We start from the raw sequence: 27,629 nt of genomic DNA, 5'->3' as shown, positions 1-27,629 counted from the left end.
GGGAAAGAAAATAAGGGGGAAAAATATTCCAACAAGGGCCAGGCATGATGGTACATACCTGTAATCTCAGCATACAGGAAGCTGAAGCAGGAAGATCATTGCGAGTTCAAGGCCAGCCTGTGGCTACACAGTGATTTCAAGGCCAGACTGAACCACATAGCAGGACCCTGTCTCTAAAAACCAAAAAAAGAAAAAACAAAGCCTCCAGCAAGTAGCAGAGTCTGTATTTGAACTTAGATCTGCCTCCAGTTTCCCTTGCTCTTGACAGTTACGCTGTACAGAGAACTGAGACGCTTCTGGTGAAAAGCACCATGGACATAGCCATTTAAGAGATCCCTTCCTTTCCTTCCTCTTTGCTCCCTCTCTCCCTCCCTTTCCCTAGGTATTAACATGTCCTCTTCACCAGGCTGTAGGGGATAAAGGGAGTCATGAAGTAGTCTCCAGCCTCAAGTGTCAGGCTGGTGGTTGAGACAGACAACAGATCACACATCTACTCCATTGTTCTTGGGACTTCTCTGAACAGTGGATATCTAAAATGCAGTGGGTCACCTAGAAGGGTTTTTCTCATTCTGCCAGGAGGTGGAATCTGGGGTTGAGTTGGGTGGGGGAGGTCAGAAAAGCCTTCCCTGTGGAACTGATGCTTGCACTAAACCTCAAGGATGGCTTGATGACTAGGGACAGGAGCTTCCAGACTGATAAGCTGGTATGTGACTTGGTGAGGGAGCTGTAAGCAGCAGGTGTGGCTGGAGCCTAAAGTGTGCTCTGGGGTGTTGGAAGGCAGGGCAAAGTACAGTGGAGGGAGTTATAGAGGCCAGGTGCTTTTAAGGCTCTTTTGACTCCATTCTAAAGATAATGAACAGCATTAAGCATGGAGGTAACAGTGTCACACAGGTGTTTCTGAAAAACCCCTCTGGTAGTGGAATTGAAAGTTGTTTGTGGGGTACATTTATAGTAGACTTCATAAGTTCCTGAAATTCATAATTCTACTAAGTGAATTTCCTTGAAAATGTTTCTAATTCTGAACAACACAAAGGAGGTTTTATTGCTGGGACACAGTACCGATACCCACAAAGAGGAGAGGTTAATTTTGGCTTACAGTTTGTAGAGGCTTCAATCCATGGTCAGCTGTCTCCAAAGCAGGGCAGCATGGCAAACAGTCATGGAAGAGGTGAAACAGCTCATGGCTGGGCGGGCCATAGTGACCCTCCTCTCCCACCACTTCACATCCAGCTATAAACGCATCAGTGGACTAATCCAGTATCACACACCAGTGTACCAGTCATCTCTCAAAAGCCAGACCTATTAGTGCATGAGACTTTATTGGGCGGGGGGAATAAGCTATAACAGAGGACTTTCCAGAAATACCAAAAATTATATAACTAGCAACTAAGAATGTTAAAACAACTGTTATAAACATGTTCCACATGTTCAAGATGACAGAGCTCTATATATGAACATGACAAAAATATAAATACAAAGTACTTTTTTACAAACCCAAGTGGTAATTCCAATGATGAAAAGTATAATATCTAAGGTAAAAACTAGACTAGATGAGATTAGAAAAGAACAATGACTCTGAAGCCATTACAATAGAAATTATCCAAAAGGAGGTCGGATAGAGCAGTATGAAGGTTGCTTCTACTTTGAAATTAGTGAGCATTTTGTCTTTAGGATTTCTGTACCAGAAAATTTAGACTTAACTATTCCACAGTGAGGTTGCTCTGCCTTGACAAACCTTATAGCCTTATTTATTAATTTTTACTTTACATTTTATGGGAGTTTGGGGGAAAGGAAAATCTTGGCAGTCTATTTTTTCTAACTTTAGAGAGATCCACTTTGAGCTACATCCCTTAGGATTTTTCTCTTTCTTGTTAATGCCTGATACATCCTTAATTGTGTCATCACCCTAAACACCAAAACCCAAGTAATGAGTGTTCTGGATATTTTATAATCATGTGCCCTTTCATTTTTCAATAAAAACAAAACAGACTATTCATCTACCTGGTCATACATAAATATATTTTGCATTTTCCAAAGATGAGTGAATTTTTATTAAACATTCCAGATCACACGTGCTGAATTCTGGATTGCTTCCTGGAATGCTCCTGAATTTTCATATATGAATTAAATGCCATCTATATATGGGGTACAGGCTTCTGTCACTTCATAAAAGCCATACCAGCCTTTGACTATAAAATTAATATTGGTGAAACCTTTGGATATAAAATGAATATTAGTGAACAGTTCAGTGAAATCAATTTTTCTAATAAAACCTCATTTGATGAGACATAAATTGGTGAAATTTAGCTATTATTAAAGATTTGGTTCTACATCTCCATTACATTAACCAAGAATCTCTTTTTGGCAACAGGCTCCATTTTTCATCCATTCATTGTCTCCTGGTCCCAGAAAGGAACTTCTCCTTGCATGCCAACCCAAGCCTAACCTTAAATCTATTTTTGTTTATTAGTCTTTTAATCATTCTCCCCGGTAGTGAATCAAAAACCAGACTTTTCAGTTTTTCTACCTCTTGCTATTCACCATGCTTTAGTGTAATCAGAAACTTAAGAAGAAATCTTAGCAAAATAAGAATCTTTTCATGCCAGACACTGTGTAGTGCATTAAGTCATTTAACCCTTATGAAACTCTTATGTGGCAGGTGTGGTTATTTCCTTTGTAATTTTAGAATCTGGTAGAGACAGTGAACACTCAGAAATCTAGGCATATGGCTGAGGTAGGCATAGCTCGGGCCTGTAGGGCAGGTGATACTGTGTGATGGGCTGAGGAATGTTCCTTGTACTTTTTTTTGCTTGTTTGTTTTATTTTGTTTTGTTTTGTTGAGACAGGGTCTTACTATGTAGTTGAGACTGACCTGGAACTCATTATGTAGCCCAGGCTGGTCTCGAACTCCCAGCAATCCTCCTGCCTCAGCCTCCCTAGTGCTGAGATTACAGGTGTGAGCCATTACGCCCAGCTGTATAAAGAAAATGAAAGTTACTCATACTCAGGACATTCAGAAAATATAGAATATTAGAAAGAAAAAAGTATGCATGACTTAAATGTAGGTATAACCCTATAAACATTTTGGTTCTTCTATTGCTAATCTTTTTATATGTATATAATAGAAAAAATTTACCTAGTTATAATTATTTTTTACTTTCCAAGTTTGAAGCTAGTGTGGGCAATGTAGCTAGATCCTACCTCAAAATAAAATATAAAAAGGGCTGGTAACGTAGTTCAGCACTTCCTAGGTTTAGTCCCCAGTACTGCCAGAAATGAGTTGGAGGGTGTCAGTACTCACATCCTGATGGACAAAAATTCCCTTTATCCTTTCCTCTTCCTGTGCTGCCTTCTCTTGTTTCTTGAACTACAATCTTAGACTCATATGTATTGCTCAGAAATCTCCAGGTGAAATCTCCAGGTATCATTGTGACAAGCAAGAAAATAAAAAGAAAGCTTATTACGTCCCCTCTTTTCATTAACACACATATCTCATTAATAATACCCTATAGGCTTTTTCTGTAGTGCTTCAGCCTACACAGTTATATATTCATTCATCTAACAAATATTTGTTAAGTACTTTGCAAATGCCAGCTGTTTTACCTTGCAGAAGCATGAGGAGACAAGAGAAGAATCTCTGTTCTTTAGGAGAATATAGATGCATAAGTAGAAAAAAGAGCTAGGTGATCTGTAGAAATAGTGACTGTATGCTGTAAAATCAGAAAGGCAACAGGCACACTTGGTTTCTCAGAGATCCATGTGATTCCCTGATAAGAAAATGAATCTCAGAGAGTTTTGGTTCCTTATTGGTTGGAGGTTGCATCATCACATCATTTTGTAGATGTGACTACAAAAATCCTGTTCTTTAAACCCAAGAATATCACAAGAAGATGCCATGTTTTCTTTGTGTCCAGGTGTCTGTATTAGGGAATTACTGGGGTGGGGACCAGAGCTCCACTTTTTTTTTCCCCCTCCCATTTCAAAATGCCGCTAATTCCTGGTTTTTAATAAGAATTATGCAACAAAAGTAGGAAAGCGTAAGTTCTCTAGACTGCCTTTGTCTCTGTTAAATTGGGTAATCATAAATTTGTTACTTCTCTTTTCTAGATCTCTCTCTATACTCCATCTATTTTTTAAATGCATTTCAAATAAACTTTTGTAGGCCCCTGTTTTTATAAGTAATGTTATGATTTTCTCTTTCTCATTAAAAGCCAAAGTGGCATTTTCCAGGAGTGTGGCTTCCCAAGCACCTTGAGAAGTCTTGAACCACCCCCCCCATAACTTTAGCAGAGAGCTACTCAGCTCTCTCTCATATGCCATCTAATCTTGAACAAGCTACTGCTAATCCCATTGAGCCTCAGTTTTCTAATTCTTAAGACAGAAATATAAATAACTGACACACAGATCTGATGGAAAGATTAAGTGAGCTGATGTATCTAAACCTCTTTGCACAGTGTCTGGCATGTAGCCCTCTGTAAATATAAGCAATGATACCGTAGTGCTGTATGAGTACTAATTTGGAGTCCTGAACAGTTTTACAAGTCAAAGTACAATAGTAGCTTTTTCTACTAATGACTCCTTTATAAAGGCATGAAGGAACCAGTAGGTCCACACAATAAATAGAGAATGTTGATCATTATCTCCTCAGATTTTCAATTAAAGGGTTGGAACACTTTGCTGATAAACTTTACTGATGACCCAGAAGGGATTTCCATTATTCTGTGTAATATGACAGGAAATCCTTCTTTTCCTTGATGAGTTCTTAGTGTTCAGGACACGCTGCCACAGCAGGTAGGTGCTTTGCCGATGTTTTTGAATGAATGATTTAAGAACTAGAGATAATAATAGTGCTTGGCAGTGAGCCCTTTCTTTACTTTCAGATCTGAGCTTGTGACATTAGTTGAATTTGTTTTGAGGGGATTTGAGGCTGTCCCATGACAGTCAGAGCAGAATTCTTCTGATATCAGTGTTTGGCTTTCTGTTTTGATCAATAGACTTATTATTTGGCCTTGAACCTCTGTGATGCTGGGGAATCACAGACATTTCTCAGGTTGATTTACATGGCAACAAATAATCTGTGCTTGCTGTCTGTTGCTTGTCCCATCAATGTCTTTCCTCTCCATAAACCCTAGAGGTTTAGCAGCCCCAAGGCTGGAGCACAGTGCGAGTGTTAACTCCAGTTACAGATGTGTGTATCTGATGAGCTGCTTGGTTTCATTATTGTTTTGTTGCGCTCATGTGCAACCACGATTTAGGAATTGTAATGGTTTCCATTTGATTTTATTACTAATGTTATTTTACTTTTTTATCTCAGTTTTAGTCTAAGCACTACATGTGTTATTAGGTAATTACACCCTTTTTGTAGACATGGAAACTGAAACTGAAAGTGAAGCATAGTCTCTGAAATCACATTGCCCATGAGTCATTGGTACTGAGATTTGAATCCAAGTCTTTTAGATCACAAAGCTTTTAGCACTGTACCATGGCATTTTTATCATCTGAAGTACTTTCTTCTGCTTTTGCAATTGTTTTGTGGTCAATTTGGTACCCTCCTGCAAAGATCCAGAAGTTTCCCATACCATTTGGAGATGAATTTTAAATTTAACAGCATTGCAAATACACAAAATTTATAGTGATGAACATAGCCAGATTACTTTCTTGTTATCCACTCATTTAGCAAATTTATAGTTTCCATTAATTTTAATCTGTCCCTGTTACCTGTTTTCTATAATAAATATCTCCTAGTCATGACAGACTTACTGAGTATAGATCACCTGAAGTAGGCTCTCTCTCAATAAGCAGAGTTGCAGCTAAAGATTTGTGAATTAATTGGGAAAATTGCAAATCAGGTAGTCAGTGAAATAATTCATTGTCACATCCAATCAATAAACTTTGTAAATCAACACATTTAATTCAAAAAATGATCTATATAGATCAAGCAACCAATTAAACAATTAGCATACACTTTGTAATTAATTAATTTAAGCATCAATCATGTAATTAAAACTCTTTAAGTTTAAGCTACAGAATTTAGAAGTCGTCTACTGCCTTCTGAACTATTAGATTTTGCTTCTTAAGCCAGTATGCTTCTGAATGCTAGCAGATTTTCAGTTTCACAATTCAGCTTTAAAGCAAAGTCTCTTAATGTGTTTAAGTTGATTTAAGTTTTAAATTGTCTATATGCTGGGATAGTCTCCCACTCTGTTTTAACCAATCATCTTATTTCCCCAAAGGAGAGAGAAGCTGTATGTTGATTCTAAACTTGGGAAGGCTGGGATCTGGGAATACTTACTGGGCATTCTGAGGAAGCGGGGATTGTCCAAAAGTAGTGAAGAGGCCCATCTGTCTGCATCAGGATAATCAGGCCATTTGCCTTTATTCTGCTAAGGATCCATTGTATTTGAAGTCAGATTCTGCCGTGTGAGTTAGTTGTCCTTATAGAAGGGAGAACTGATGGATAGTCCTGGTTGTCTTGCATACTTCTCCTCATAGTGTCTTAATCCTTCCCATTAATCAAAGACCTCTGGCTCCCCCTAAATAGTTCTTTCCAGTGTTTATAGTTTCGTTGTATCTAATTATAGTTTAGTGTTTACTTTTCTCCCCCTACTGCACTGTTTCTATGCCTTTAGGGGTGTTATTAAATCTCAACTTTGATCTCTGGGATTATGTTCTGCATCCTGGCCACAACAGGTGCTCAGTAAATATTAGAAGATCTCTATGATCAATATCATTTGATTCAAAAAATAATCTGTATAATGCTGGACTTGGTGGTACACACCTATAATCCTAGCATTCTGAGAGGCTGAGGCAGGAGAATCACAAGTTCAAGCCCAGCCTAGGCAACTTAGTGACTTAGTAAGAACCTGACTCAAAATAAAAAAGGTTGGGAAGCAACTCAGTGGAAAAGAATCTAGGTTCAACCTTGGTACCACAAAAACAACTGTATAGATCAAACAACCAGTGAAATAATGATTGTACCGCATTTCGGTTGTTTTTTTCTTCTTTGCTCTGCCATGTGCTTTCTCCATATTAGGTGATATAGGATCTGGAGATTCTAACTATCACAGGCTTGGGATGCAGATCAGTAGGGCCCTTAGTCTGCTTGCTGTACCCCATACCTTCTGTTCTTCATGTGCCCTCTCTCCCTTGACATTCACTCACCTTTTTGGTTTTCCTTTCAGTGACAATGTCAGTGCCTACTGCCTGCATATTGCTGAGGACGACGGGGAGGTGGACACTGATTTCCCCCCGCTGGATTCCAACGAGCCCATTCATAAGTTTGGCTTCAGTACTTTGGCCCTGGTTGAAAAATATTCGTCTCCTGGTCTGACATCCAAAGAGTCGCTCTTTGTTCGAATGTGAGTACTGACTCTGTTATTTATCTTAGTATCTTGTCCCTACCTTCTAGCATTTCAGATCTGATCTTGTTTGTTCATCAAATGAATGTAGTTGCTCTCTGGAGAGTCCACATATAATGATTACTTCCAGAGAGATGTTGGGGACAACATTTGCATTGTTATTTCATGCCTTTGTGCCTGCACTACAAACAGCCTGCCTTGCAGTAGCAAATTGGATAAGGTAGATCTTTGAATGTCATATCTACAAATAGGTCTCTTGAAACACTGGTACAGTTGGAGCCTGGAAAGCAAAACTTGTAGATTTCCCTCCTTCAAGGAATTCAAGCTAAATGAAAATGTTCATTATGGCCACTTCTCTCTTGCGACTTAAAATACCTTTCTCTACAATTGTGTTCAGATCAAATTTGATTTTTCCTCTCAATTGCCTGCCTTTAGACTGAGCAGATGTTCTTAACCTTTTCTATCCCTTTGCCAGTCTGGTAAAGCCTATAAAAGCCCTTATCAGAAAAGTGTTTTTATGTGCATAAAAATAAAATTTACTGGAATATAAAATAATTCTGTTATATTTCAAGTCATCATATTATTAAATGTGATGTAACATGTGTGGCTTTATGAATAGAGTAAATAACAAGACCTAGCTACAGTTCTAACCATAACTGTGGAAGTCTGTTTTTTTGAGATGGTGTTGAGTATAAATGGCATTTGAAAAATCTGTACCAATTATATAATGTGCTCTGTTGTTAGCTAGGATTTCTGTTCATGACAGTCACCAACAGTGCTAATACATACTACTGTGATTTCTTCCCTCTGTTTATAATTCAGGGAAAGGCTACATATCCAACTGAGTGAAGGTAGAAATGTAATTTTTGTTCCTTGAGGTCTGCAGAAATACTGAGTCCCATGGCTGAGGGAAAACCTGCATAACTCAGGCTTCACACTAACCAAAGCGCAACTAACCCAGGCCTCTGCTGCCTCTCTCCTCCATCTCCTGGGAACAATAGTGAGCCCTTTGGCACCCCCTGCTGTTAGGAATCAGCACATTCACTGTCCTACAGGGTTGCTTGGAGGACTTTTCTTGTGTCTTTGAAACATACAGCTTTGAGATTTTTTAAAAATTGAAATGGATTATACTATATATGTTGTATATAAGTACTTTGGATCTTTCTACTCTTGAGCAAAGGAAGAGCACCACGTATCTGGAGTGAAATGAGGAACCCCTTAAACTTTCATAGTGGCCATTTCATCCCTATTCTGAGATCAAGTTTGGTGGATAAGAACAACAGATTTTCCCACGTCTTCATTTCCAAGGCACCAAACAGCTTCACAGAATATATAAAATAATTTAGAAATTATGTAGTGATCCTGTAGTCCAGTAATGACAAACCTATGGCACGCATGCCACAGTGGGCACGCAGAGCCCTCTCTGTCAGCACTCAAGCCAAGTTGCCCCAGCAGCAGAGCACCAGATAACAGTTGTTTTTTTCTAAACTAAAACCTCAATATTCAGGTTAATTGCAGTGTTGTTACTGTGTGATAGGTAAGTGGGTTTTGGGTTGCAGTTTGGCTGCTCCGTCCCTAAAGGGTTCACCATCACTGCTCTCATCGCTCATTCTCATTTTCAGCTTTGTATAATCCTTTCCACGAGAGCATAGGCTATACTTTCATTCCTAGTATTTACATTTTTAACATTATTTTTACTTAACATTACTAATATTTCAATATTTGTTCTTGATTCCTATAGTCTGTTTTTACCAGGGATCTAGACAGAGGTAACTCTTCGTTCATGGGGGATTACTGTCCCTGGGAGAAAGCTGTTGAACAAATCATTAAAATGCAATAAGCAATATAAAACAAAGTATATAGGATCCAATGGAAGAGTGTCGCAGAATATTTAGATTATTTGTTTGAGTTTTAATAGTTAATTCTGTAATGAGAGCCATTATCTATATCCCTTTCAGTTCTGTTCAGTAATTTCTTTAGTATTATTTCCTATAAGTAGAATAGTCAGAGAGTAGAAACTTCTGTGGACTCTCCCCAACCTCCAAAGTGTTAGGGAAACAACCCAAGCCTCATGCATTTTAGGTAAACACTACCACCAAGCTACATCCCCAGCCCGACAAGACTGTCACATTTTGTTGACAAATAAGATATACCAGCTGGGTGAGGTAGTTACTCAATAGGGTGAGGCAAGGGTCACTGTGAATTGGAGGCCAGCCTGAACTACATAGCAAGACCCTTCCTCCCCTCCAAAAGAGCTGTACCGATTTATGATTCTATCAGCAGAATTCATAAAACCATTTCAGTCTTACCATTGCAAGGTATTGTCATAAGAATTTGCTTTAAAAGATGTGTATAAGTCAGGCATAATGGCACATGCCTATAACCTCAGCACTTAGGAAGCTGAGGCAGATGGATCACTGTAGTTTGAGGCCAGCCCAGGTTAAAGTGTGAGTTCAAGGCCAGCCTGGACTGAACAGCCAGACCCTGTCTCCAAAAAACAAACAAAAAAATTAAAAACCTCACAAAAAGAGATGTATATAGCAGGGCAGGGCATGTAGCCAGGGATAGAGGGCTTGCTTAGTTACGTGCAAGGCCTGAGGTTTGTTCCCCATCACTGTAAAACAAAGAACAGGGGAATGCATATAATAGAACTTTTATGGTTTTTACTTGCATTTTATTAATTATGAACAAGTGATTTGAAGAATATTAACATATGACTGTGGAAGTCCTTTGAACCTGAAAGTCTTTTTTAAGACAAGAGCCTTTGAGGCAGTGATTTTTCGTAGGGCAGGTTTGGAGCTGGGACAGATACACCTTCCAGGGAGCAGCACCTGAGGCTTGTGTCTAGGTTAGAACCCTAAATTCTGGGGTGTGGGTATGGGGGCAAGAAAGGGGATGCAAGAACAGCAACTGCTTTAAACTCAGTACTCTTTCGTTTCTCCTCAATTACCACACCCCCACAGTTCCACCTCAGGCATACACTCCAGTCAATCTTTTTTTATTTTAAAGTTTAAGAGAGTTTATTTGACATGTCTGGACTGTTTCTAAAAACATAAGGTGAAGTGAAACCTTTATATGTGAGCATTTAGAACAAAAGTGTCAATAAATTTTCTGTTTCTTCTCTTTCTCAATTGTCTGTTGAAATAGTACGGATTACTAACCATTTGCCCTATGTGTATTTTCTTGGTTCAGCAACCTCTCATCCACCTTTTTGGTCTGTATTCTAAACTAGAAAAGCTTGTGCAGGTGCAAGATGGAGAGACCTTCAGAGTCTCCAGGGATGTACCTTGTGTTTCAGAGAGGAAATCAAGCAAGGTTGAAACCATAGTTCCCTCTCTTCTTCATGTCCCCCTTTCCTCCTTACCTATCTCTACCTGTAGACAAGGGATAGGTAATAGCTGGGAAAACACCGAGCTGAAGCACAAAGATGGAATTTTACAGTGAGTGAACAAATACTTATTGAAGGTCAACTCTGCATATCATCTCATTTAATCTCAGAGTAGCCTAGTTTTTAGAAATGTATAAGCTGAAGCTGAGTAGTATTGTTCTCAGGCCTAGAGTTGACCCCATGCCTGATAAAAGCCCGTGCCCTTTCCAGCACACCTATGATTAGTGAGGGTGGGGGAATCTAGTGTTGATTTAGTCAGTCAGGTGAATCTCTCTGTCTGAAAGCTGACATTTAGCCACCACTAGAGCACAGTAGGTAAGACCATGGTAGTCTTTGGAGCCAGATTGCATGCTGATCCTGCCTTGCCTTTACTAGTGGATGTAATTCTGTTTCTATGACTCAGCTGTTTGATGATAATAATACCTCACAGATCAGTTGTGAGGACTGAGTGAGTATTATCTTAAGTGTTAGGTGCTGTTAATTGTTTTTCTTCATAAATAACTCTTTGAGTTCAAGAACTGAATCATCTGTACCCCGTGACACCCAGTATTAGCTTCATTATTATTACAGGTGTGCCATAGATGTTTCTTGAATGGGTAACTGATTAGGTCTCTTTGCTGCTTCTACAGTTTTCTACATCTCCTCCTTACTGTTTTATGCAGAGGAAGGACAGGATTTGGGTAGATGTTGCTCAGCTGGACTGGGAATGCTAAATTAGAATAACTTCCACGGAATGTGGGCGGGTATGGTAGACTTTGAGGATCTTTAGACTTTCAGATTAGTCCTCTTCTGAACAGACATCTCAAAAATGGAAGTAAGACCATAACTCTTTGAAGACTGGGAAGGCACAGATAAACAAATCTGCATCCTTAGCACCAGCATGGACTTCATGGAGAAGGAATTAGTGAATTGTCAGGTGGCTGTGTGCTGCCAAGAGGACCCTTGGCCAAAATGTCTCACCTTGCTTTCTGACTTCTCTTAACTTTCTCCTTGTCTTCTGAATACCAGAGAGCCCTAGGTTGCCTTCTGGCTTTGACCCTCACAGCCTACACCCCTGAGGCCCCAGTGTATCTTCATTCCCTCCAAAGGAGGCAGCACTTTGAACTCTGAAGTTAGGCAAAGCTGGGTTTAAATCTGTTTCACTAATGAACTGCTACATGACTCTAGGTAACTTTACTTACCTTTTCAAGGCTTAGTTTCTTCCTCTCTGAAGGACAGATAATACGAATTTTCTTTAGTGTAAGTAATGTACAAAACTCATAAAGAAAAATAAATTCTCCTGAATTTAGCTTCAACATTATGCCTCTGTTTCTTCCAATTAGTTTTTTATAACACTGGTTAAATACATACAAATGTAAAGTTTGAGCTGTAAAGTTTTATAACGTTCTAGCAATAAGTCCATATTTTTATACAACCTGAACAAAAGTAAAAGTTAAATACAAGTCAAACTATAATAAAGTACAGGTTAGGGGCTAGGGATTTATTTAGCTCAGTGGTTCTGCCGCCTGTCTTGCAAGCTCAAGGTCCCGAGTTTGATCCCCGGTACCAAAATCAAAATGAAAGAGAGAGAGAGAGAGAGAGAGAGGGAGGGAGGGAGGACAGAAGAACAGATTAGTGTCAATACTGATATTTTGTTGAAATTGACGATGCTGGGTTTCACAAGTGTTAAATATTTTACTTGTTAACTTAAAATCTTGATTTTCATATGAAACATAAATACCAAATTATTTGTTCTTTTAAACAGTTAATGAATTTTTCATTCCCAGTACATTATTTTAATGGACTGACTGATTTATACGGTATCTCCCCCAAACCTTAAATGTCATTTACTAGCATTTGTCACAGCATACTTTCTACTGGCATGACGAGGACACTGCTTGTTAGACTTAGATACAAAAGCCCTGTATGGATAGATCACCCTGCTCCTGTCCCCAGCTATCCCAGGAAGGTTGTCACCTTACTTTGTGCTTCTGTTGGTCGCTCTATACATTGGTAGGCTGATAGCTGTACAGTGTGAGGTTTTTACCAGAGAGTGCAAATTCTTCAGAGATCAGAAAGTCTGTTCTAGTAGAAAACCTTGGGCCCATTGAGTTCTCCCACCATTTTTCTCTGTTCAATGAACTATTTTTGTATACAGCTTGCAGTGGTACCATTTGAACTTTACTGTCTATCAGTGATGCCAAATATCTCTAGCTGCTGAAACACACAACTCTGCAATTCTCACCAACTTATCCCAGGGGTTAGCAAAGGGTCAAATAATAAATATTTTGGCCTTGTGTGTCATATAGTTTATGCAACTCGACTCTGCCATGGTAGTACAAAAGTAGCCATAGAAAATGCAGAGGCTAAATTTGTTAGGCTCCAGCAATTCCAGTGAGTTTATATCTCATTCACATCTGTCTGAAGAGGGCCAGGTGTCTCTCCTGGGAATTTCTTCTCTAAGCAGTGACTCATGATTCCCCCATCTAGGTTGAGGAAGAGGAACATGTAAGATTGGACTGCATCTCTACCTATCTACATATTTCATATATGTAATCTGTGTGTGTGTGTGTGTGTGTGTGTGTGTGTGTGTGTGGTGACATATATAAAGTATTTGGTAATGGGCAAATAATTTTGTGTTTAGTTAGTGATAATCGTAGGAGTTATAATCACAAAATACAATGAATGTTCATTTTAAAAATATAATACAGTAAGAGACACATTGCTATTAACCCCCCTCCAGATATTCCTCCTTGCTTCGAGCATACTTACTTGCCACTTTCTGAAGCAGTAATGAAAGTCGTCTGAGTGTCTTTAGTTGTGCTGTGGTAACTGCCTCAGTGTCCTAACTTAATTCAAAATATTTACCTTTTATGGTCATTTTGACTTTGGGGAAGAGCCAGAAGGTTCCATGCACTAAGGTGGATGAGGACACAGGAATATTTTTAGGAGCTTGCCTTCCTGTTGGTGCTTGGCAGCAGCATTCGCTGTATTTTTTATCACATCTTGTAGACTCCTGACAAATGTAGACCTCCACAACTGTGTCAGAAAATGTCAAGAACAGTGGGATAAGTGTGTTCAAAAGGAAGTTGGGTATTTTAAGGGAATTTCATGGCAATGTGTCTTTTATTGTAATAATTTTTTAACTTAAACACCATATTTTTGATCGGCCCGTATTAGAAATGTCATATGTGTTTGATTTTCAGTAAACTAAAATCAAATTTTTGAATTCTGAAAATTCTCTGGTAAATTCATCTTTTTGCGGAGGGGGCGTGTGTGCCTGTGAACCTCAGGAAATGCTGCTGTGAGGATTGATATTGGCTCAGACCCTGGTATGTAGGAAGTGTTACATACTTGCTATTCCTGTTGTGTTGTCAGAGATGTGTCAGTCTGAATACTTCATGCCAAGATGCAAATGGGACCTAACCTTCCTTTGGGTTTGTGTTTTGTTTTGTTTTGTTTTTAATTACTCAATTAGTATGTATACATTACAGAAACATTAGAAAATAGATTTTTTTAATACAAAATTTTAAATGTTTTTCTCATCATCCCATCTTGCAGAGATAATGAATTACTATGTTTTATAATTATTTGCATTTTAAAAGAATAACTAGTTAACTTAAATGAATCCCTTTTGGGAAAGAAACGAGGAGTTGAATGTCTTCTTATGTTCTGTTAGGCCTGGATCCAGCCTTCCCCCTCCGAGGCCCCAGGGCTCCAGGAAACCCTTAGAGATAGAGTTATTTGAGGAAAGAGAATGGATTACTCTAACAACTTGCCAGTTAGAAGCCTGCTCATGGAAACTGCTTGCTTACCAAATCTACAAGTGGATTTCTAAACTATCTGTTGTTCTTGATTAATTTTGGACAGCAAATGTATACATAAGCAGGAACCCCTAACTTGCTGATTGCTAACTACTTTCAGCCTAAGCACTAAGCTGGTTGGATATCAGGAGTGTGGGAGGGGAGAGGTAGGAGCTAGGAGGAGTAGGAGGGTTTTTGCCTGGCCCCTTAAAGCCAGAAAAAGTGCTGGATGTCAGATGGTACCAGACATCTGCAGAAGCACTCCAGCAGTGACCAAGCTAAGACCTGCTGGCCCTCTAGATAGGTAGGACAAGGAAGGGACCTTCTTTGTCAGACTCTGCCCACATCTCAGCACAGGGCTAATTGAGTCAGAAATTAGGGGTTCACAAACAGCAGTGACAAATGCAGCTGTGATGGTTTCACTACATTACATGTGTATTAGATGAACTTGGGGGAAGGAACAGTTCTAAACAAGATCTGCAAGCAGATGGAGTCCAGTTACGGTTGTGCCATGAGGGTAGAGGGTGAAAGGTCTTGCACTACAGGGTGGGCTGCCCTGGGCATCATGGCCCAGAAGGCTTCCAGTGACTGCCTGGACCTTCCTGGTTCCACATAAAGGGAAAGGGGGAGCCACGTTGAGAGGCATGCCCCAGATTCATTGTTCTTCCCTGCATGAACTTTTTAAAAAAGGAACTGTAGTTTTACTTACCTTCTTAATTTGTCTCCAGAGCACACCCCAAGTGAGCAGACCTTTTTAAAAAAGGATGTTATTAGCTCCAAGCCTGTCCTGTTTTCATATGTTATTATTGCCTTGTGGTATAGAAAGGGGGAAAAAAGAAAAGAAAGGAAAAGCAAAGCAAAGCATTTTTGAACACTCAATCAGCTACATGCCCCTAGCAGATACCATCTCATTTATTCCTTATTAGCAACTCATTTTTATAGCATATAACTACAGGTCAGAGGGAGATAGTTACCCACAGTCACCTAGTTTAGTAAGGATGAGGCTGAAATACAGTAAGGAATAAAAGATAGGTGTATATTCTGTAACTAGAGGTGATGATAGGGGTATAAATTATCCTAGTTATTTATTGTTTGACTGAGTCATAGAGAGCCAACTGTGTGTTGTTTCTTTTCATTCTGTTGTATTAGCAAACATTTTCATTGTCCAGATTGTCCTCGTGTGTGGAAATGTAACATATGCAGTCTGTTTAGTTTTGTATTTGCAAATCTGACTTGATTTCCTTTCTGGCAACAGCTACTGTCTAGAGAAAAGAAAAGATTTTTCTTTGTGTCTGTTTAAAGTGACAGAAATATTGGAACAAGTAATAAAGATGGAAAGCATTAATTACATACTTCTAAGAATGTAAAGGTCAGACAAGCTAAATATGTATGTTTTACTCACTGGAATGGCTGTTGAAATTGTGCCAGAATATTCTTTGTTCTTATAATAAAGCATACATCTTAGATAGCCATCAGTTTACTTTGGTGTCCCAAAATCACACTAGATTGTTGCTGTAGTTGCCATATCTCCTCCAAGTTTAGGACTCACATCTCTGATGTTAATGTGAGTTGTTCCTCAAGACACCACCTTTGGCCATGTTTAGTTACTATGTCTCATTTTGATTTCTTCTGTTCTCCCCTCAGCTTATGTTGGAGTCTGTCAGCTGCTGCTATGTACATGTCAGACTAGTGACTTGTAATGTTTATTAATACAGTGTCAGTCTTGCTGTTGAAAAAACTGTGATGCTTCTCAGAAGGTTGCAATAGAACGAAGCGTTTGATTTCCAGATCCTGTCTGCACTGCATGGTGAATACATTCTCAGATGTTATGCAGTTCACTGACCTGACAGTTATGGAACCCCGCTTGGGACCCCATTTCAGCAGGACATATTTGAACAGAAACAGTTTGCAAAACTTTACACACTTAGACTCCTGCCAAGGCAAACTGTTAGCCACTTGAGTTTGTTATAAATACCCAGTGGCAGTGGTTGGAAGTAGCCCACGGTGTGTTTTATATTCTGAACTGAATGTGAATGTCTTTGTGGTTATATAGAGTAGTAAATAATTGAGTTTGATTAGGGAGAGGGACCTCATTATCCCCCACCTGTGCCCAGCTGGAAGGGGAGGGTCGAAATGAAGCCATTAGCTGTCTCTCTTACTGGCATCTCAAAGAGCTCAAATACATCTGTGTCTTATTTTCTTTTCTGGCACAATCAGTCGAGCAAGCTAAGCAGGCATGACCGGATTTGGCAAGTCCCAAGGACTCTGGCAAAGATACACAAGGAGAAGGCGGAGGGCAGTCATTTTGGCTTCTCACTGCCCATTAGTCTAGCGGGTTATGTTTTTGGAAAGTGTCTGTTTTGAAAAAGAGTGCTTTGTCCAATGTCAAATATCACGTGCTCACACAGTATGCTTTGATCTTTAAAAAAAATTTTTGGTCAGGGCAATGGGAAACAAACTGTGACATTCGTACTAGTATAAACTCTCCTTATGAAGAAAGCAATACCCGAAGGACTTACTTTAGAGCCATCATGTTGCAATTATTACAAGACTTTCTCTTGATCATATACTTTCATTTTCTAACTTGAGGTGCTAAAGAATGAACACACACGGAAGTGGTACGAGAGCAGGTTGGGAACCACAGGAGTGTGTCCTCATCACTATTGTGATCTGGTCAGAACTAGAGACCCAAGCACTGCTCGTGGCAATTTTTTCCCCTTGGAAACTGAAGTGTGGCCCGTGAAACCTTGACATTCTTCAGTCTTTTTAAAAAAGGATCTTAATAGGCCATATGGTTAGCCTGAGAGTCAGAACATTGTTATTCAAATTGAATGTGCTATACTGGGAGTTCATCCTTTTTCCACAGATTGGTCAGGGGTTCCAATCTGGAGGATGTGCTCTTTGAAAGTTTCTTCTTTCCCAGAATCCCTCAGCCTCCCTTCTGAGCTATGAGGAGTTAGGAACACGGGCTTTGGAGGCTCACTATTGAAGTCATTTCCAGGATCCTCCAGTGTAATTTACTAACATTTCTCGTAACTCTAGGCAAGGCTCTTATCCTGGCCAAACCTCAATTTCTGGCTATAAAATGGGACCTACTTTTGGTGAGTAATTATGTAAACAAAGAAGTGCGCAGTAAATGTTGACTATTTTCCTTGTCCCCCCGTTGTGTATCATTTCTCTCTATATATGAAAAAAGTTATCATTATTAGTTATTGCTTATTAGATATCTACAATGGAGTTATATGGTAAACACTTTGGAAGTACAATTTTACAGTCTAAGGATAATTATCATTCCCATTTTGTCCACGAGAAAATGAAGTCAGAGTGATTATATCCTTTACCCTGTGAAAGCACGGCTTTATTCTGGAGCTTGCTGTGCTTGGCTACTTTCTGATGTTGCCAGCATCATTCATGGCATGGTGTAGAGCTAAACCACACTAGAAAGCTTCTCTGAGCCCTGGGTCTCAGCAGCACTCTAAGCTTGGCTCCCTCTTTATGCTTACCAAGAAGTAAGAACTCTGATTTTAGGTTCTTAAGTTCTTTTTCTCTCCCACTGGGCTGTGCTACATAATTTAAGGACCATATTGTTGATTTCTGAATCCCAAATAGGATCTTTAATAGATGAGTAACCTCAGATAAATTCCCTGATGCCTCAAGCCTTAGTTTTTATAAAATGGTATAATAGTATCTGTTACTGAATTAAATGAATTCAGTATAAATTTTTTAAAGAAAGGTTAAAACAGCACTGGGCACATAGTAAGTGTTCAATAAGTAGTAGTTACAGCTATTATTTTTTGTAATCATTAATCAGTGAACAGTATACTATGCAAATCAAAAAGCTCTTAGTAAATCTCATTGAATTTCTTTTCACAAGCACCATGATTTTTTATTTCCACTATCCCCATCCAAGATGTAATGAATTAAGTCAAAGTAGAACATTTTACTCCGTCAAAGAGGAGAGCTTTGAAAACTGAGCCCAGATTGCTGTCCCTTGAGCCTCAGGGAGGTTTTAGATGCTGGTACCTGAGGCTATTTGCTGACACTTTCCTTGAATGCTGCCACTAAGCCCAGCAAACACATATTTTAATGCCCTTGTGTTACCAGTTACATGCAGTGAGTGTTGAGAGCCATTCTTCCTCATAAGCAATGTATGTAGAAGCTTGGGGGCCAGTGTGTTGGGGCCTCTTCTCCTGGGATGATGACTCAGGTCAAGGAAACATAAATAACATTCAGAAGCTCCTTTGCTGAGGTCCTTAGGGCAACATTTTGCTTAGCTGTGGAATCAGGATTTCTCTCAAAGGGTGTTTAATTCCTAGCCCATGTACTTTGCTCTCCAATATCCTGTCTTTCAACTTGGGCTTTGGTTCCAGCTCTTTCCCTATACAGAGAATCGGAGCTGTCCAGATGAAGACCTGTGCCTGTTTCTTGTCTCCGGTCATCTCTCTTTTACTACTTAGTAGGGAAACGTTCATTGTGTCCCGTTAATGCTGGTATCAGAACTTCTCTGTGGTCTTTGCACAGACACAGCGCTGAATTCTTCAAGTGAGTAATCACTTTTTAAAATGGCCATACGTTTTTCAGTGGTTACAGACCTGACAGGGCCTAGCTCTGAATTGACTGAAGCACTTCTGGCAGTATTTAGTCAGCTCCCTGAAGTGGAGCTTCATCCTGCACCAGCACAGGCAGCCCTCGGGCTCAGGAAAGCAGTTACCTCTTCCTGCACCTGCAGAGGGCCCTGCCTGGGAGAAGCAAGCTGCCTGTTCACAAAGGGAGTCGTTTCAGAGATCAGAGCAGCATCTGTGTATTGGGCTGGTCACCCCCATGCAGATCAGAGCCCAGAGGAAGGGAGGCGGGACTAGTAGCACACATTTCCCTCAAGATTGTTGTCTTCTCAATCTCAGACTCAGTGCCCTCCAGTGACATAAGAGCGGTTTTAAAAGATGTATTTCAATAGACTTTTTAGAAAGCCCATAAAAAACCCTGGGTGTAAAGAAATGAGGCATAAAACCCAGAATGTTTGGAAGTCAAGCTGAAAATTGTAGTAGCAAGTCTCCATTTCCATTTATTAAATGGAAGCATAAGTTAACAGTTACACCTAGATGGGTACTGAGAATCACTTAACATTCATACTCATACATCTTAGAAGTGGATACGAGTATCCCTCAAAAGCCAAGATGTTGCCCATTCTACCACTCTGCAGTGCTGTAAACATGGAACAAGATCCAAAGTTTGCACTGGTATGAAGGGGAAGGAGTGGTGGAGTGTGAGATGGACCTGAGGAGACTTTCATTAGGTCTGGTTGAGTGTGCAGGATAGGGGCAGAGCCTTTTTCTTCCAAATTGCATGTTTTTACAGAAATGGAGCCCTGGAGTAAGATCTTGCACCCCCGTGAAGGCCCTTTCTGAGTACTGCATGTGCCCCTTCCCTTCACTGTTGTTTTCATTTTTCCTCTCATGAACCTTGCTACCCTGGCTTCAGCACAGAGGCTGTAAAGGAAGATGGAGAGCCGAGTTACCTCAGAATGATCACTATCGTTAACATTCACGGGTGGTTCACTTATCATTCCTGACTGCACAGACATGGCAGCCGCTCGGAAGCGTCCGCAGGTGTAGCATGGTGATACATATTACATTGTGCCACAATGGATTTATGTATTCTGTAACAAAAGAAAAGTGTAATGAAAAAATACAGAAGGTAATCCTTTATTCCTCTACCACACAATTTATCAGTAATGCCTGTGGATGATAAGTGCCAGGGATTTCCTCTGCTTGCTTTAACCTTGTCACCTAGGTACGTTTTGGTAAAATGACAGAAAAATACAGACTGGGGATTTTCCTATGTTCAAAAATCTTTTAAAAGGACACTTTTAATTTATGGAAGTTAGTCCAAACACAGGCTTCTTTTTGAGCTTTTAGTCTGCCTTTGCTGAAAAAGGTAAATGTGTTGGGCTGAAGTAATGCTATCAGCCAGCAGCAGATCAGAGGAAACTGTAAGCAATTTATGAGTCAGCTCAAATCTACAGTAGTTTAGGTAGGACCAGGTGGACGGGGAGCTCATGAGGTTTAGGCCAGAACTAGTTTTTGAGAACCTAAGAACTTGTGTTGCCTTTCGGCCCCACTCCATCGCCCAACATATTGTCACAGATGGAGCACATACTGACGTCTGAGGAGAGAGCAGGGGAAGGCAAATCTGAACGTGGCTGATAGGCATTTGTTCCAAACACACACTGGCCTAGCGCCAGAGCAAATACCCCAAGTTTTTAAATGCACAAGGCACTTTACATTTCAGTACTCTTGCCAAAGTATCACTTACTGCATCACTCCCTAAATATAGTTTTTTTAAAAAGAGCTATTTCTTATTTTGCTTTGATCAGTAAAATAAACTTTTAAAGATTGTTCTGGGCTGGGGTCCAGCTTGTGAGGTAAAGAATGGCTGGAGCTCAGGCATGATTCAGTAACAGAGTGTTCAGTAAAATTAGCTTGACAGTTCTCAGGCCTGCTGTTCGATAGCAAGAACTTGACCAAGTTAAAATGGATGATCATGCTGGCCATACCAGCATCGGCTTTTGCTTTTTAACAAATGGAATGTCAAGGATTAAACAGCAAGCCGTATGGAGAGGAGGACTGTAGAGATGTCTCTGTATTAGGGAAGCAAATTGGGTTCTCAGGTTTGAGATTGCTCCGAACCCCTGTGGTGAGCCAGCCACCTGGTTGGGTCCAGCCTAGGCTTCAGGCCCCTTCCCCACCTATCTTGGGGAGCTTTTCCAGGGCTTAGCTTGGGGCTTGGCTTTTCTTTCAGATTTCTTGTCAGTATGAAGTTCTGCCATGTTTGGCCATGTTCCTCTTTGAGATTCTTATGGGGAAATGGGAATGCAACCAAATTCCTTGTGGCAATTCCCATGTTCCATAGTTGGAAACTTGGGTCCTGTTTGTTACATGAGCTACTTGGAATTGGCCTGTTTTGTTCCAGTGCCCAAACATAGTGGGTAGTATTTGTGATACTTGCTATTGCAATTAAGTGTCTTGGTGATTATACCTCACCCAGGAGATAGGTTGCTGTTTTTAGAGTACTTGTTCCTTAACTTCTTTTCCTAGCTAGATGACGCCTTCTCCCACCCAGTTTGATCAGAAGCTTACGAGTGTCAGTGTCTTCTCTTAAAATTATTTGTGCTTCACTAATGTTTGGTTTGACTTGCTAGGACTAAATAGATGAAGCCATTCCTACCGAATATATATCTATATCGATATATCTATATATCGATATAGATATATAGATATATATATCTGTGGGGCATCATGAGCTTATTATGATGGTGGCAGTATCTCACTGTAGTGATGTCTGCTTACACAAGCCAATTTTATCAGTTGTCAGTCCTTGCTGCAAGGAACCCATGATTTAACTAACTCACACAGACCAGTTAGGTTCGGTTTGAGATAAATGAGGAAAACCTTCCCTAACCATAACCTCCCTTTCACATGAAACTGCTTATACTAGAATGCATCACTCCCCAGCCTACAAGTAGAGTTATTCGACCCATTTTTGAACATTTGGCACATTGATCTATATTTACTTTAAAACACAGTGAAAATTTTAATAATATCTCTACAGAGGAATGCTGGGGATGATTTAATATTTGTCTTTTCCCACAGAAATGCTGCTCATGGATTCTCCCTTATTCAGGTGGACAACACAAAGGTCACCATGAAGGAAATATTGCTAAAGGCAGTGAAGCGAAGAAAAGGATCCCAGAAAATTTCAGGTGAGTTAATTAAAATCATACCCTGGCAATGGAAGCTTAATCCTTAGTTAAAAGAGCCTAAGATATGAGTGTGTGTGTGTGTGTGTTCTGACAGCTGCCTAAATTGTTTCAGATATGATTGCCAGAAGATCTGGTTAGCCAGTCTACAACAAAAACAAAACACCCCCCCCCAAAAACAGGTGATTTGTTTTTTGTCTTTTTTTAGCTTCCCCTGTTCCTCAGAAAGGGACTGGGTCAGTGGCATATGTGAGAAGAATGTGTTTACATCAGTTATGGACATTCTGTCATTAATAATGTGGGTAAATTAAGACAGAGCTATTTGTGCTAACCATTAGTTGATATAAGACTGTCTTAAAAACAGAATCAATCCTGAACTGGAATCACTGCTTTTAATTTCATGTTTTCACATAATTTTCAATGGGAGAACTTTTAGTTACTAGTGTTTGGGGAATGGAAAAAAGAAAAATTTCTGTTTGTTTTTACCAGTTAAGGGAAACTTAAATTTTTTGAAAAAGGTAATTAACCTTTTATGCACAAATAACTCTTCCTTACCCAAGTTTATGTAGAAAATAGTCCTATGGTATTAGCTATAAAATTAAAGCATGTAGGAAAAAAATATTACCAGTATTGAGAATTATCTTGAGAAATAGCTTAAAGATTTGTTATACCACAGACAACTTTACCATAAATCAGCCTGTATATGACATGTCAAATATCTTAGCTTTGTAAATAAAGAGACTTCTTATAAACCTTTGATTTCACCTTTTGGAAAGAAGAAAAAAAGCACTGCACAGGTTGAAGAAAATAGTTTTGTGCTCTTTTTAAGGGGAGGCATATAATCTGTTCCAGATTTAATTAGCTATCTTCAGATGAAAGCTGAAGTTTTAATAAAAGTTAGAAGAGATAACACAGTGAAGGACACGGATGAGCTGTCTCAAGGCCATATTCCAGGGGAACGATAAGAGCTGTAAAAAATGGCAGAGGAGAGCAATTGAATGGAGCAATGAAAATCTGATTCTCATAAAAAAGAGAGAGAGAGAGATGCTGGTAGGGGCGGTTGTAGATGAGACCTGCTAGCGTCTGCAAGCAATTTGGATGCTTGCCAGGAGTCATTGTTCACCCTCGGCTGTGGCGGCTCCGTCCAGATGTGCCAACTGCACGTTTCGGCTTTTGCCAGCTGACTGCGCCGTTTGATAACCAGCTCTCTGGATGCCCATCACTGGCCGCAGAGATAGAATTAAATGATGATGATCTTCCCACAAGTTGGGAGAGGAAACAATGCATATAAATCTTGATTTCATCTCAGCATGAGAAGTCTTTATCCATCATCACTCATAATGAACAAGTCGTTAGCTGGGATGAATGGTGTTCTGGTTTTTCCAAACACCTCTTTTGTTCATTTTTTGGGTGACTTTTATCTATTGCATGGGGGTCAAACCTCTTTGCATTTAGGGGATGATTGAAGAGGCATCGCTTCTCCTTCAGGGGAAAGTAGATGTTTTGGGGTTCCAGGTACTAATCTAACAGCTTTTAAAGAGCTTCAGATACACACAGTTATTTAATAAGTACTCATCCTCTTTTAGAATTTGGGTTTTTTTTTTCTTGTTTTGTCTCCAGTTTTTTAACATAACTGTGTATTTTGTGATATGCTTTTTTATATTCAAGAATGCATCATTATGAATTATCCAAGAATGAGACAGAACTTTTTAAACCTTCATTATAAAAATTCTGCTGTCACCGATTTTTTTAGACCTTAAAACCCTTATGAACTCATTGGGATACAGCTGAGCCAGTGTCTTCCTTCTGTCTCCAGCCATCTCTGTCTGATCTTATACCTGTTTATCTGTATCTTTACCCAGCATCCGCATTTGTCATGCATACATTTATTTATGTTCACCTTTGTGAACACATCCCTGCCATTTCCATCAGCCTCTTTACCATATCCTTGGCAAAGACTTAGGACTCATTATCTGAGAAATGTTGATCTGCATTATTTATTCCTTTTCTTACTAGTGAAGCCAATTGAGATTAATACATTTACATAAATTATACTGTCCATTTTCTTAACCCAAAAAGCTTTTTAAAATAAGAAATTTTTTCAATTGCTTTATTAAATCTGGCCTCATGAAGTAAAAGAATCTTCAGTTTGGCAAAGACACATGTTTAAGGTTAACATGGTAAAGGCAGGACATGTACTGTTTTGAACTTTACATTTGTGGAGTGGATTTCTTTGAGAGGGTGATGAATGAAAAGAGGAAAATCTTCTTGTCATAGAGGGAAACACAAATACATTTACTTTAGAAAAAAAAAGTCTGTTGGTGCTTACAGTTGGCTGTGAAACACTTGCCCATTGTGAATCATGAACTTAGTCATGAGCTTGTTGGGGAGAGGTGCCAGGTCAGACCTGAGTTCCTACCACAGTGACTGCTCAGTCTTTGTAGGAAGGTGCCTGTTGTGCCCCATGTCCAAGACAGAATTAGAGCGCCAGCACTCTCAGCACACAGCTTTCACCTGATTGAGTGCAGAACCCCACATGTCTCTGTGCTGCTGTTGCTCAAGTGAGAAGAGGGGAAATACTCCTTGAAATTAGAGGACACATGTGCACCATGTGGAGCTGGTAGTTCTCACATTGCTTATTTACTAGAGAGACTGGTTGCACTAGAACAAGAGTTCAGATAGGCTAGCAGGGCACTTCTGTCCTTATCTACAAACCTTTAATTTCTCTTAGCCTTTTACCAGACTGATTGTGTTGCTCTTCACTTAATAATAACAATAACCTTAGAAGCCTTAGTTGGGAACGGTGGTACGCAATGGTAACTCCAAGAGACTGAGGTGGAAAGATCACAAGTTTGAGGTCAGCCTGGAAAGTTAGGGAGACCCTGTCTGGAAATAAAAATGAAGAAAGGGTGGGTGTTTAACTCAGTGGTAGGGTTTGCCCAGCATATGCTGCAAGGCTCTGGGTTTATCCCTAGTACTGCCAAAAAACAAAACAAGATGTGGGCTTTATAACCATAGTCCTAATACTTAAATTCTCTGTTTCTCTTTCTTCTGGCAGTCGATCCTCAGTTTTCATTTGTAAAAAATCAGAAAGTAGTAGATATTTGAGCAGAAATTCTTCATGAGATAAATAGCTTTTCAGTGGAAACTTTCAAGATTTTAAAATAGTTTTGCTTTGTAAGGTAAAATATCATTATAAACACTTGTAACTAATCTAAAATTTTGACTTACATTATTTGTAATTATTTTATCAAGTCATAACTATTTATGAGCACAGCAGGGTTTTTTTCCTGTTAATATTCATATATTTAACTAGAGTAGTCTTTTTCAGTCAGTTATCCGCTAAGGCCCATTTTTAAAGCCTATTTTTAAACATCTCCTTTAAGTTTTTATCTTTTTATTTTATTGCTGACTTACTTAACATTTGGAATCTACCTATGTTGGTGGAAAGTCCCCAATGTTGAAAAAATAGTAAACGAAGGATCCGATTTTAGAAGAATGAGATGAAACCATTTTATTAATTTTAACAGTTGGATGAGTGTGTTTTTGACACAGTGAAGATGGGCTGTCAGGTCCCTAGATTTAGCCAGTAAAATATACTAACCTGTTATTTAGCTATAAAGGCCTTAAATTCATTTCTTTCTCTCCTGTCGAGGCTACCTCATGATCAGTGACCCTCTAAGTTTTGTGGCATTTTGTCTATTGTTATTGTTGTTTAAAAATGCTGCTACTCACCAGCCTGTAGCAGTCTCCTATAGCATGGTGTTATGTTATGACAGATGCTGCTGAGAAACAGAGGCAGATTGATTTCAGTTTTAACACTGACATAGAAACATAGGTTCTTCCTGATCTGCAAAACAGAGAAAGGTTGAAAGTAGTTTTACCAAGCAAAACAGATCTCTGCATAGCTCTGATTCAATATTTGTTCTCATTATGAAATGGAGATGTTTTTTTGTATTACCAGCTAAAAGACTGAACATATTTTCTCTAACCTCCTATCCACCCTTGCCTTTTCATATGAGAGATGAATGTTTATGCATTTGGAGATTTTTTTTTAAGTTCTTATAATATTGTTAATGCACCTGTGACATTCATTCCTACTTCTCATAAAGTTTCACCTACAACTTGAAAGTATTAGGTTGGTCAAGCTGTACAGACTTTATATCCCTGTAATACTGTGTTTAAGAGAGTCTCAGAACACCTTACTGCTTGCTAGTGTACTGTTTGTGGAAGACACCTATATATGTGTAATCCAGGGCTTCTCAAACAGTATTCCCTCAGGTACTGCTGAAAGCAGAGAGGGGAAATCTGTGAGCATCTACCACAGGATGTGGGATTATGGTCTGAGGGACAGCTAACAATGGCATCAATAGAGTCTTTTGATTTGTGTCTTAAACTTCATGTAAAATCTGCATCTGGATCCGAACTATATTTGTAGCTATGTTGCACATTTACTCATCATGTGCCTCATTTGTTAGACATGTGCTGGGTACGAGGACAGAGTGGTGAAGGCCTAGGTGAAGGCCCTCGCCAAGGTGCATTTTATATTCTAGAGCAATGATAGCAAGCCTTTTAGAGCTTTCAGTAATACAAACAACCCGCTGTGGCATGTTTGCTGTAGGTTCGCCATCACTGGTCTAGTGGGAGAGTGAACATGAGAGGCTAAGAGGGATGACTAGTGTGCAGGGGAGCTCACGGCATCGTCCAAGGAGTCCAGGAAACTCCTCCCCTAGAAACTGGCATTAAACAGTGACCTTCATGTTTAGGCTGTGAAAAGTTAAGGAGTGGGGAAAACCAGTTGCTTACCAGATTTTAACATACAAAGAATATTTTAGATTACTTTGCAGTTCACTTAATTCCTTCCATCCTAAAATTGTAGTAAAATTGACTCTTAGACGTAACAGATGGCTAGCACAGTAAATGTAGCATCAGCTATCCAGTCACTGAGTAACATATCCTCTCATCTGTCTTGAAGTTTTCCCTACACTATCTCCCTGTGTCACAACCGTTAGTAAGAGGCATCAGTTTACCTCTAGAATATATCCTGAGTCTTTTCCATCTCCACTGGCTGAGTCCAAGTAAGTCACTGTGGCTTTTTATTTAGACTGTAGTAGTAGCAGCCTCGCTGTTTTCTTGCTTCTGCTCTTCACTCCTCCAGTCCATTGTGTTCACAGCAACCAGAGAGATCTGCTAAAATACTAGTCAGACATCTGCTCCAAACCCTTCAGTGAGTCCAGTCATTGGAGTCATTGACTCACTCAGAATAAAATCCAGGCTTCTAACCACTATGAAATGCACTGTGGCTCAGAGAGGGGAAGACATACAGAGAATGTGACCCCAAAGAA

The 27,629-nt window shown here is 39.5% G+C and overlaps 1 protein-coding gene across 8 annotated transcripts in view; it reads left to right on the top strand.

The window, feature by feature from the left end:
• Mapkap1 (MAPK associated protein 1) overlaps positions 1-27,629 on the top strand; it is a 221,560-nt gene that overhangs the window by 113,697 nt on the left and 80,234 nt on the right. For 7 of the 8 annotated variants that reach the window (XM_010613545.3, XM_010613541.3, XM_033759243.1 and 4 more), the window contains 2 exons: positions 7,182-7,358; positions 22,178-22,287. In XM_010613545.3, the coding sequence (XP_010611847.1) occupies positions 7,182-7,358; positions 22,178-22,287 (287 nt within the window). Of the gene's footprint in view, positions 1-7,181; positions 7,359-22,177; positions 22,288-22,399; positions 22,449-27,629 lie in introns of those variants that run through there. The other variant, XM_010613546.3, reaches the window with a different exon arrangement.

The sequence above is a fragment of the Fukomys damarensis genome, unplaced genomic scaffold (genome assembly GCF_012274545.1).
Source record: "Fukomys damarensis isolate Sample0158 unplaced genomic scaffold, DMR_v1.0_HiC HiC_scaffold_36, whole genome shotgun sequence".
Lineage (NCBI taxonomy): Eukaryota > Metazoa > Chordata > Mammalia > Rodentia > Bathyergidae > Fukomys > Fukomys damarensis.
This window is presented reverse-complemented; position numbering and strand designations above follow the sequence as displayed.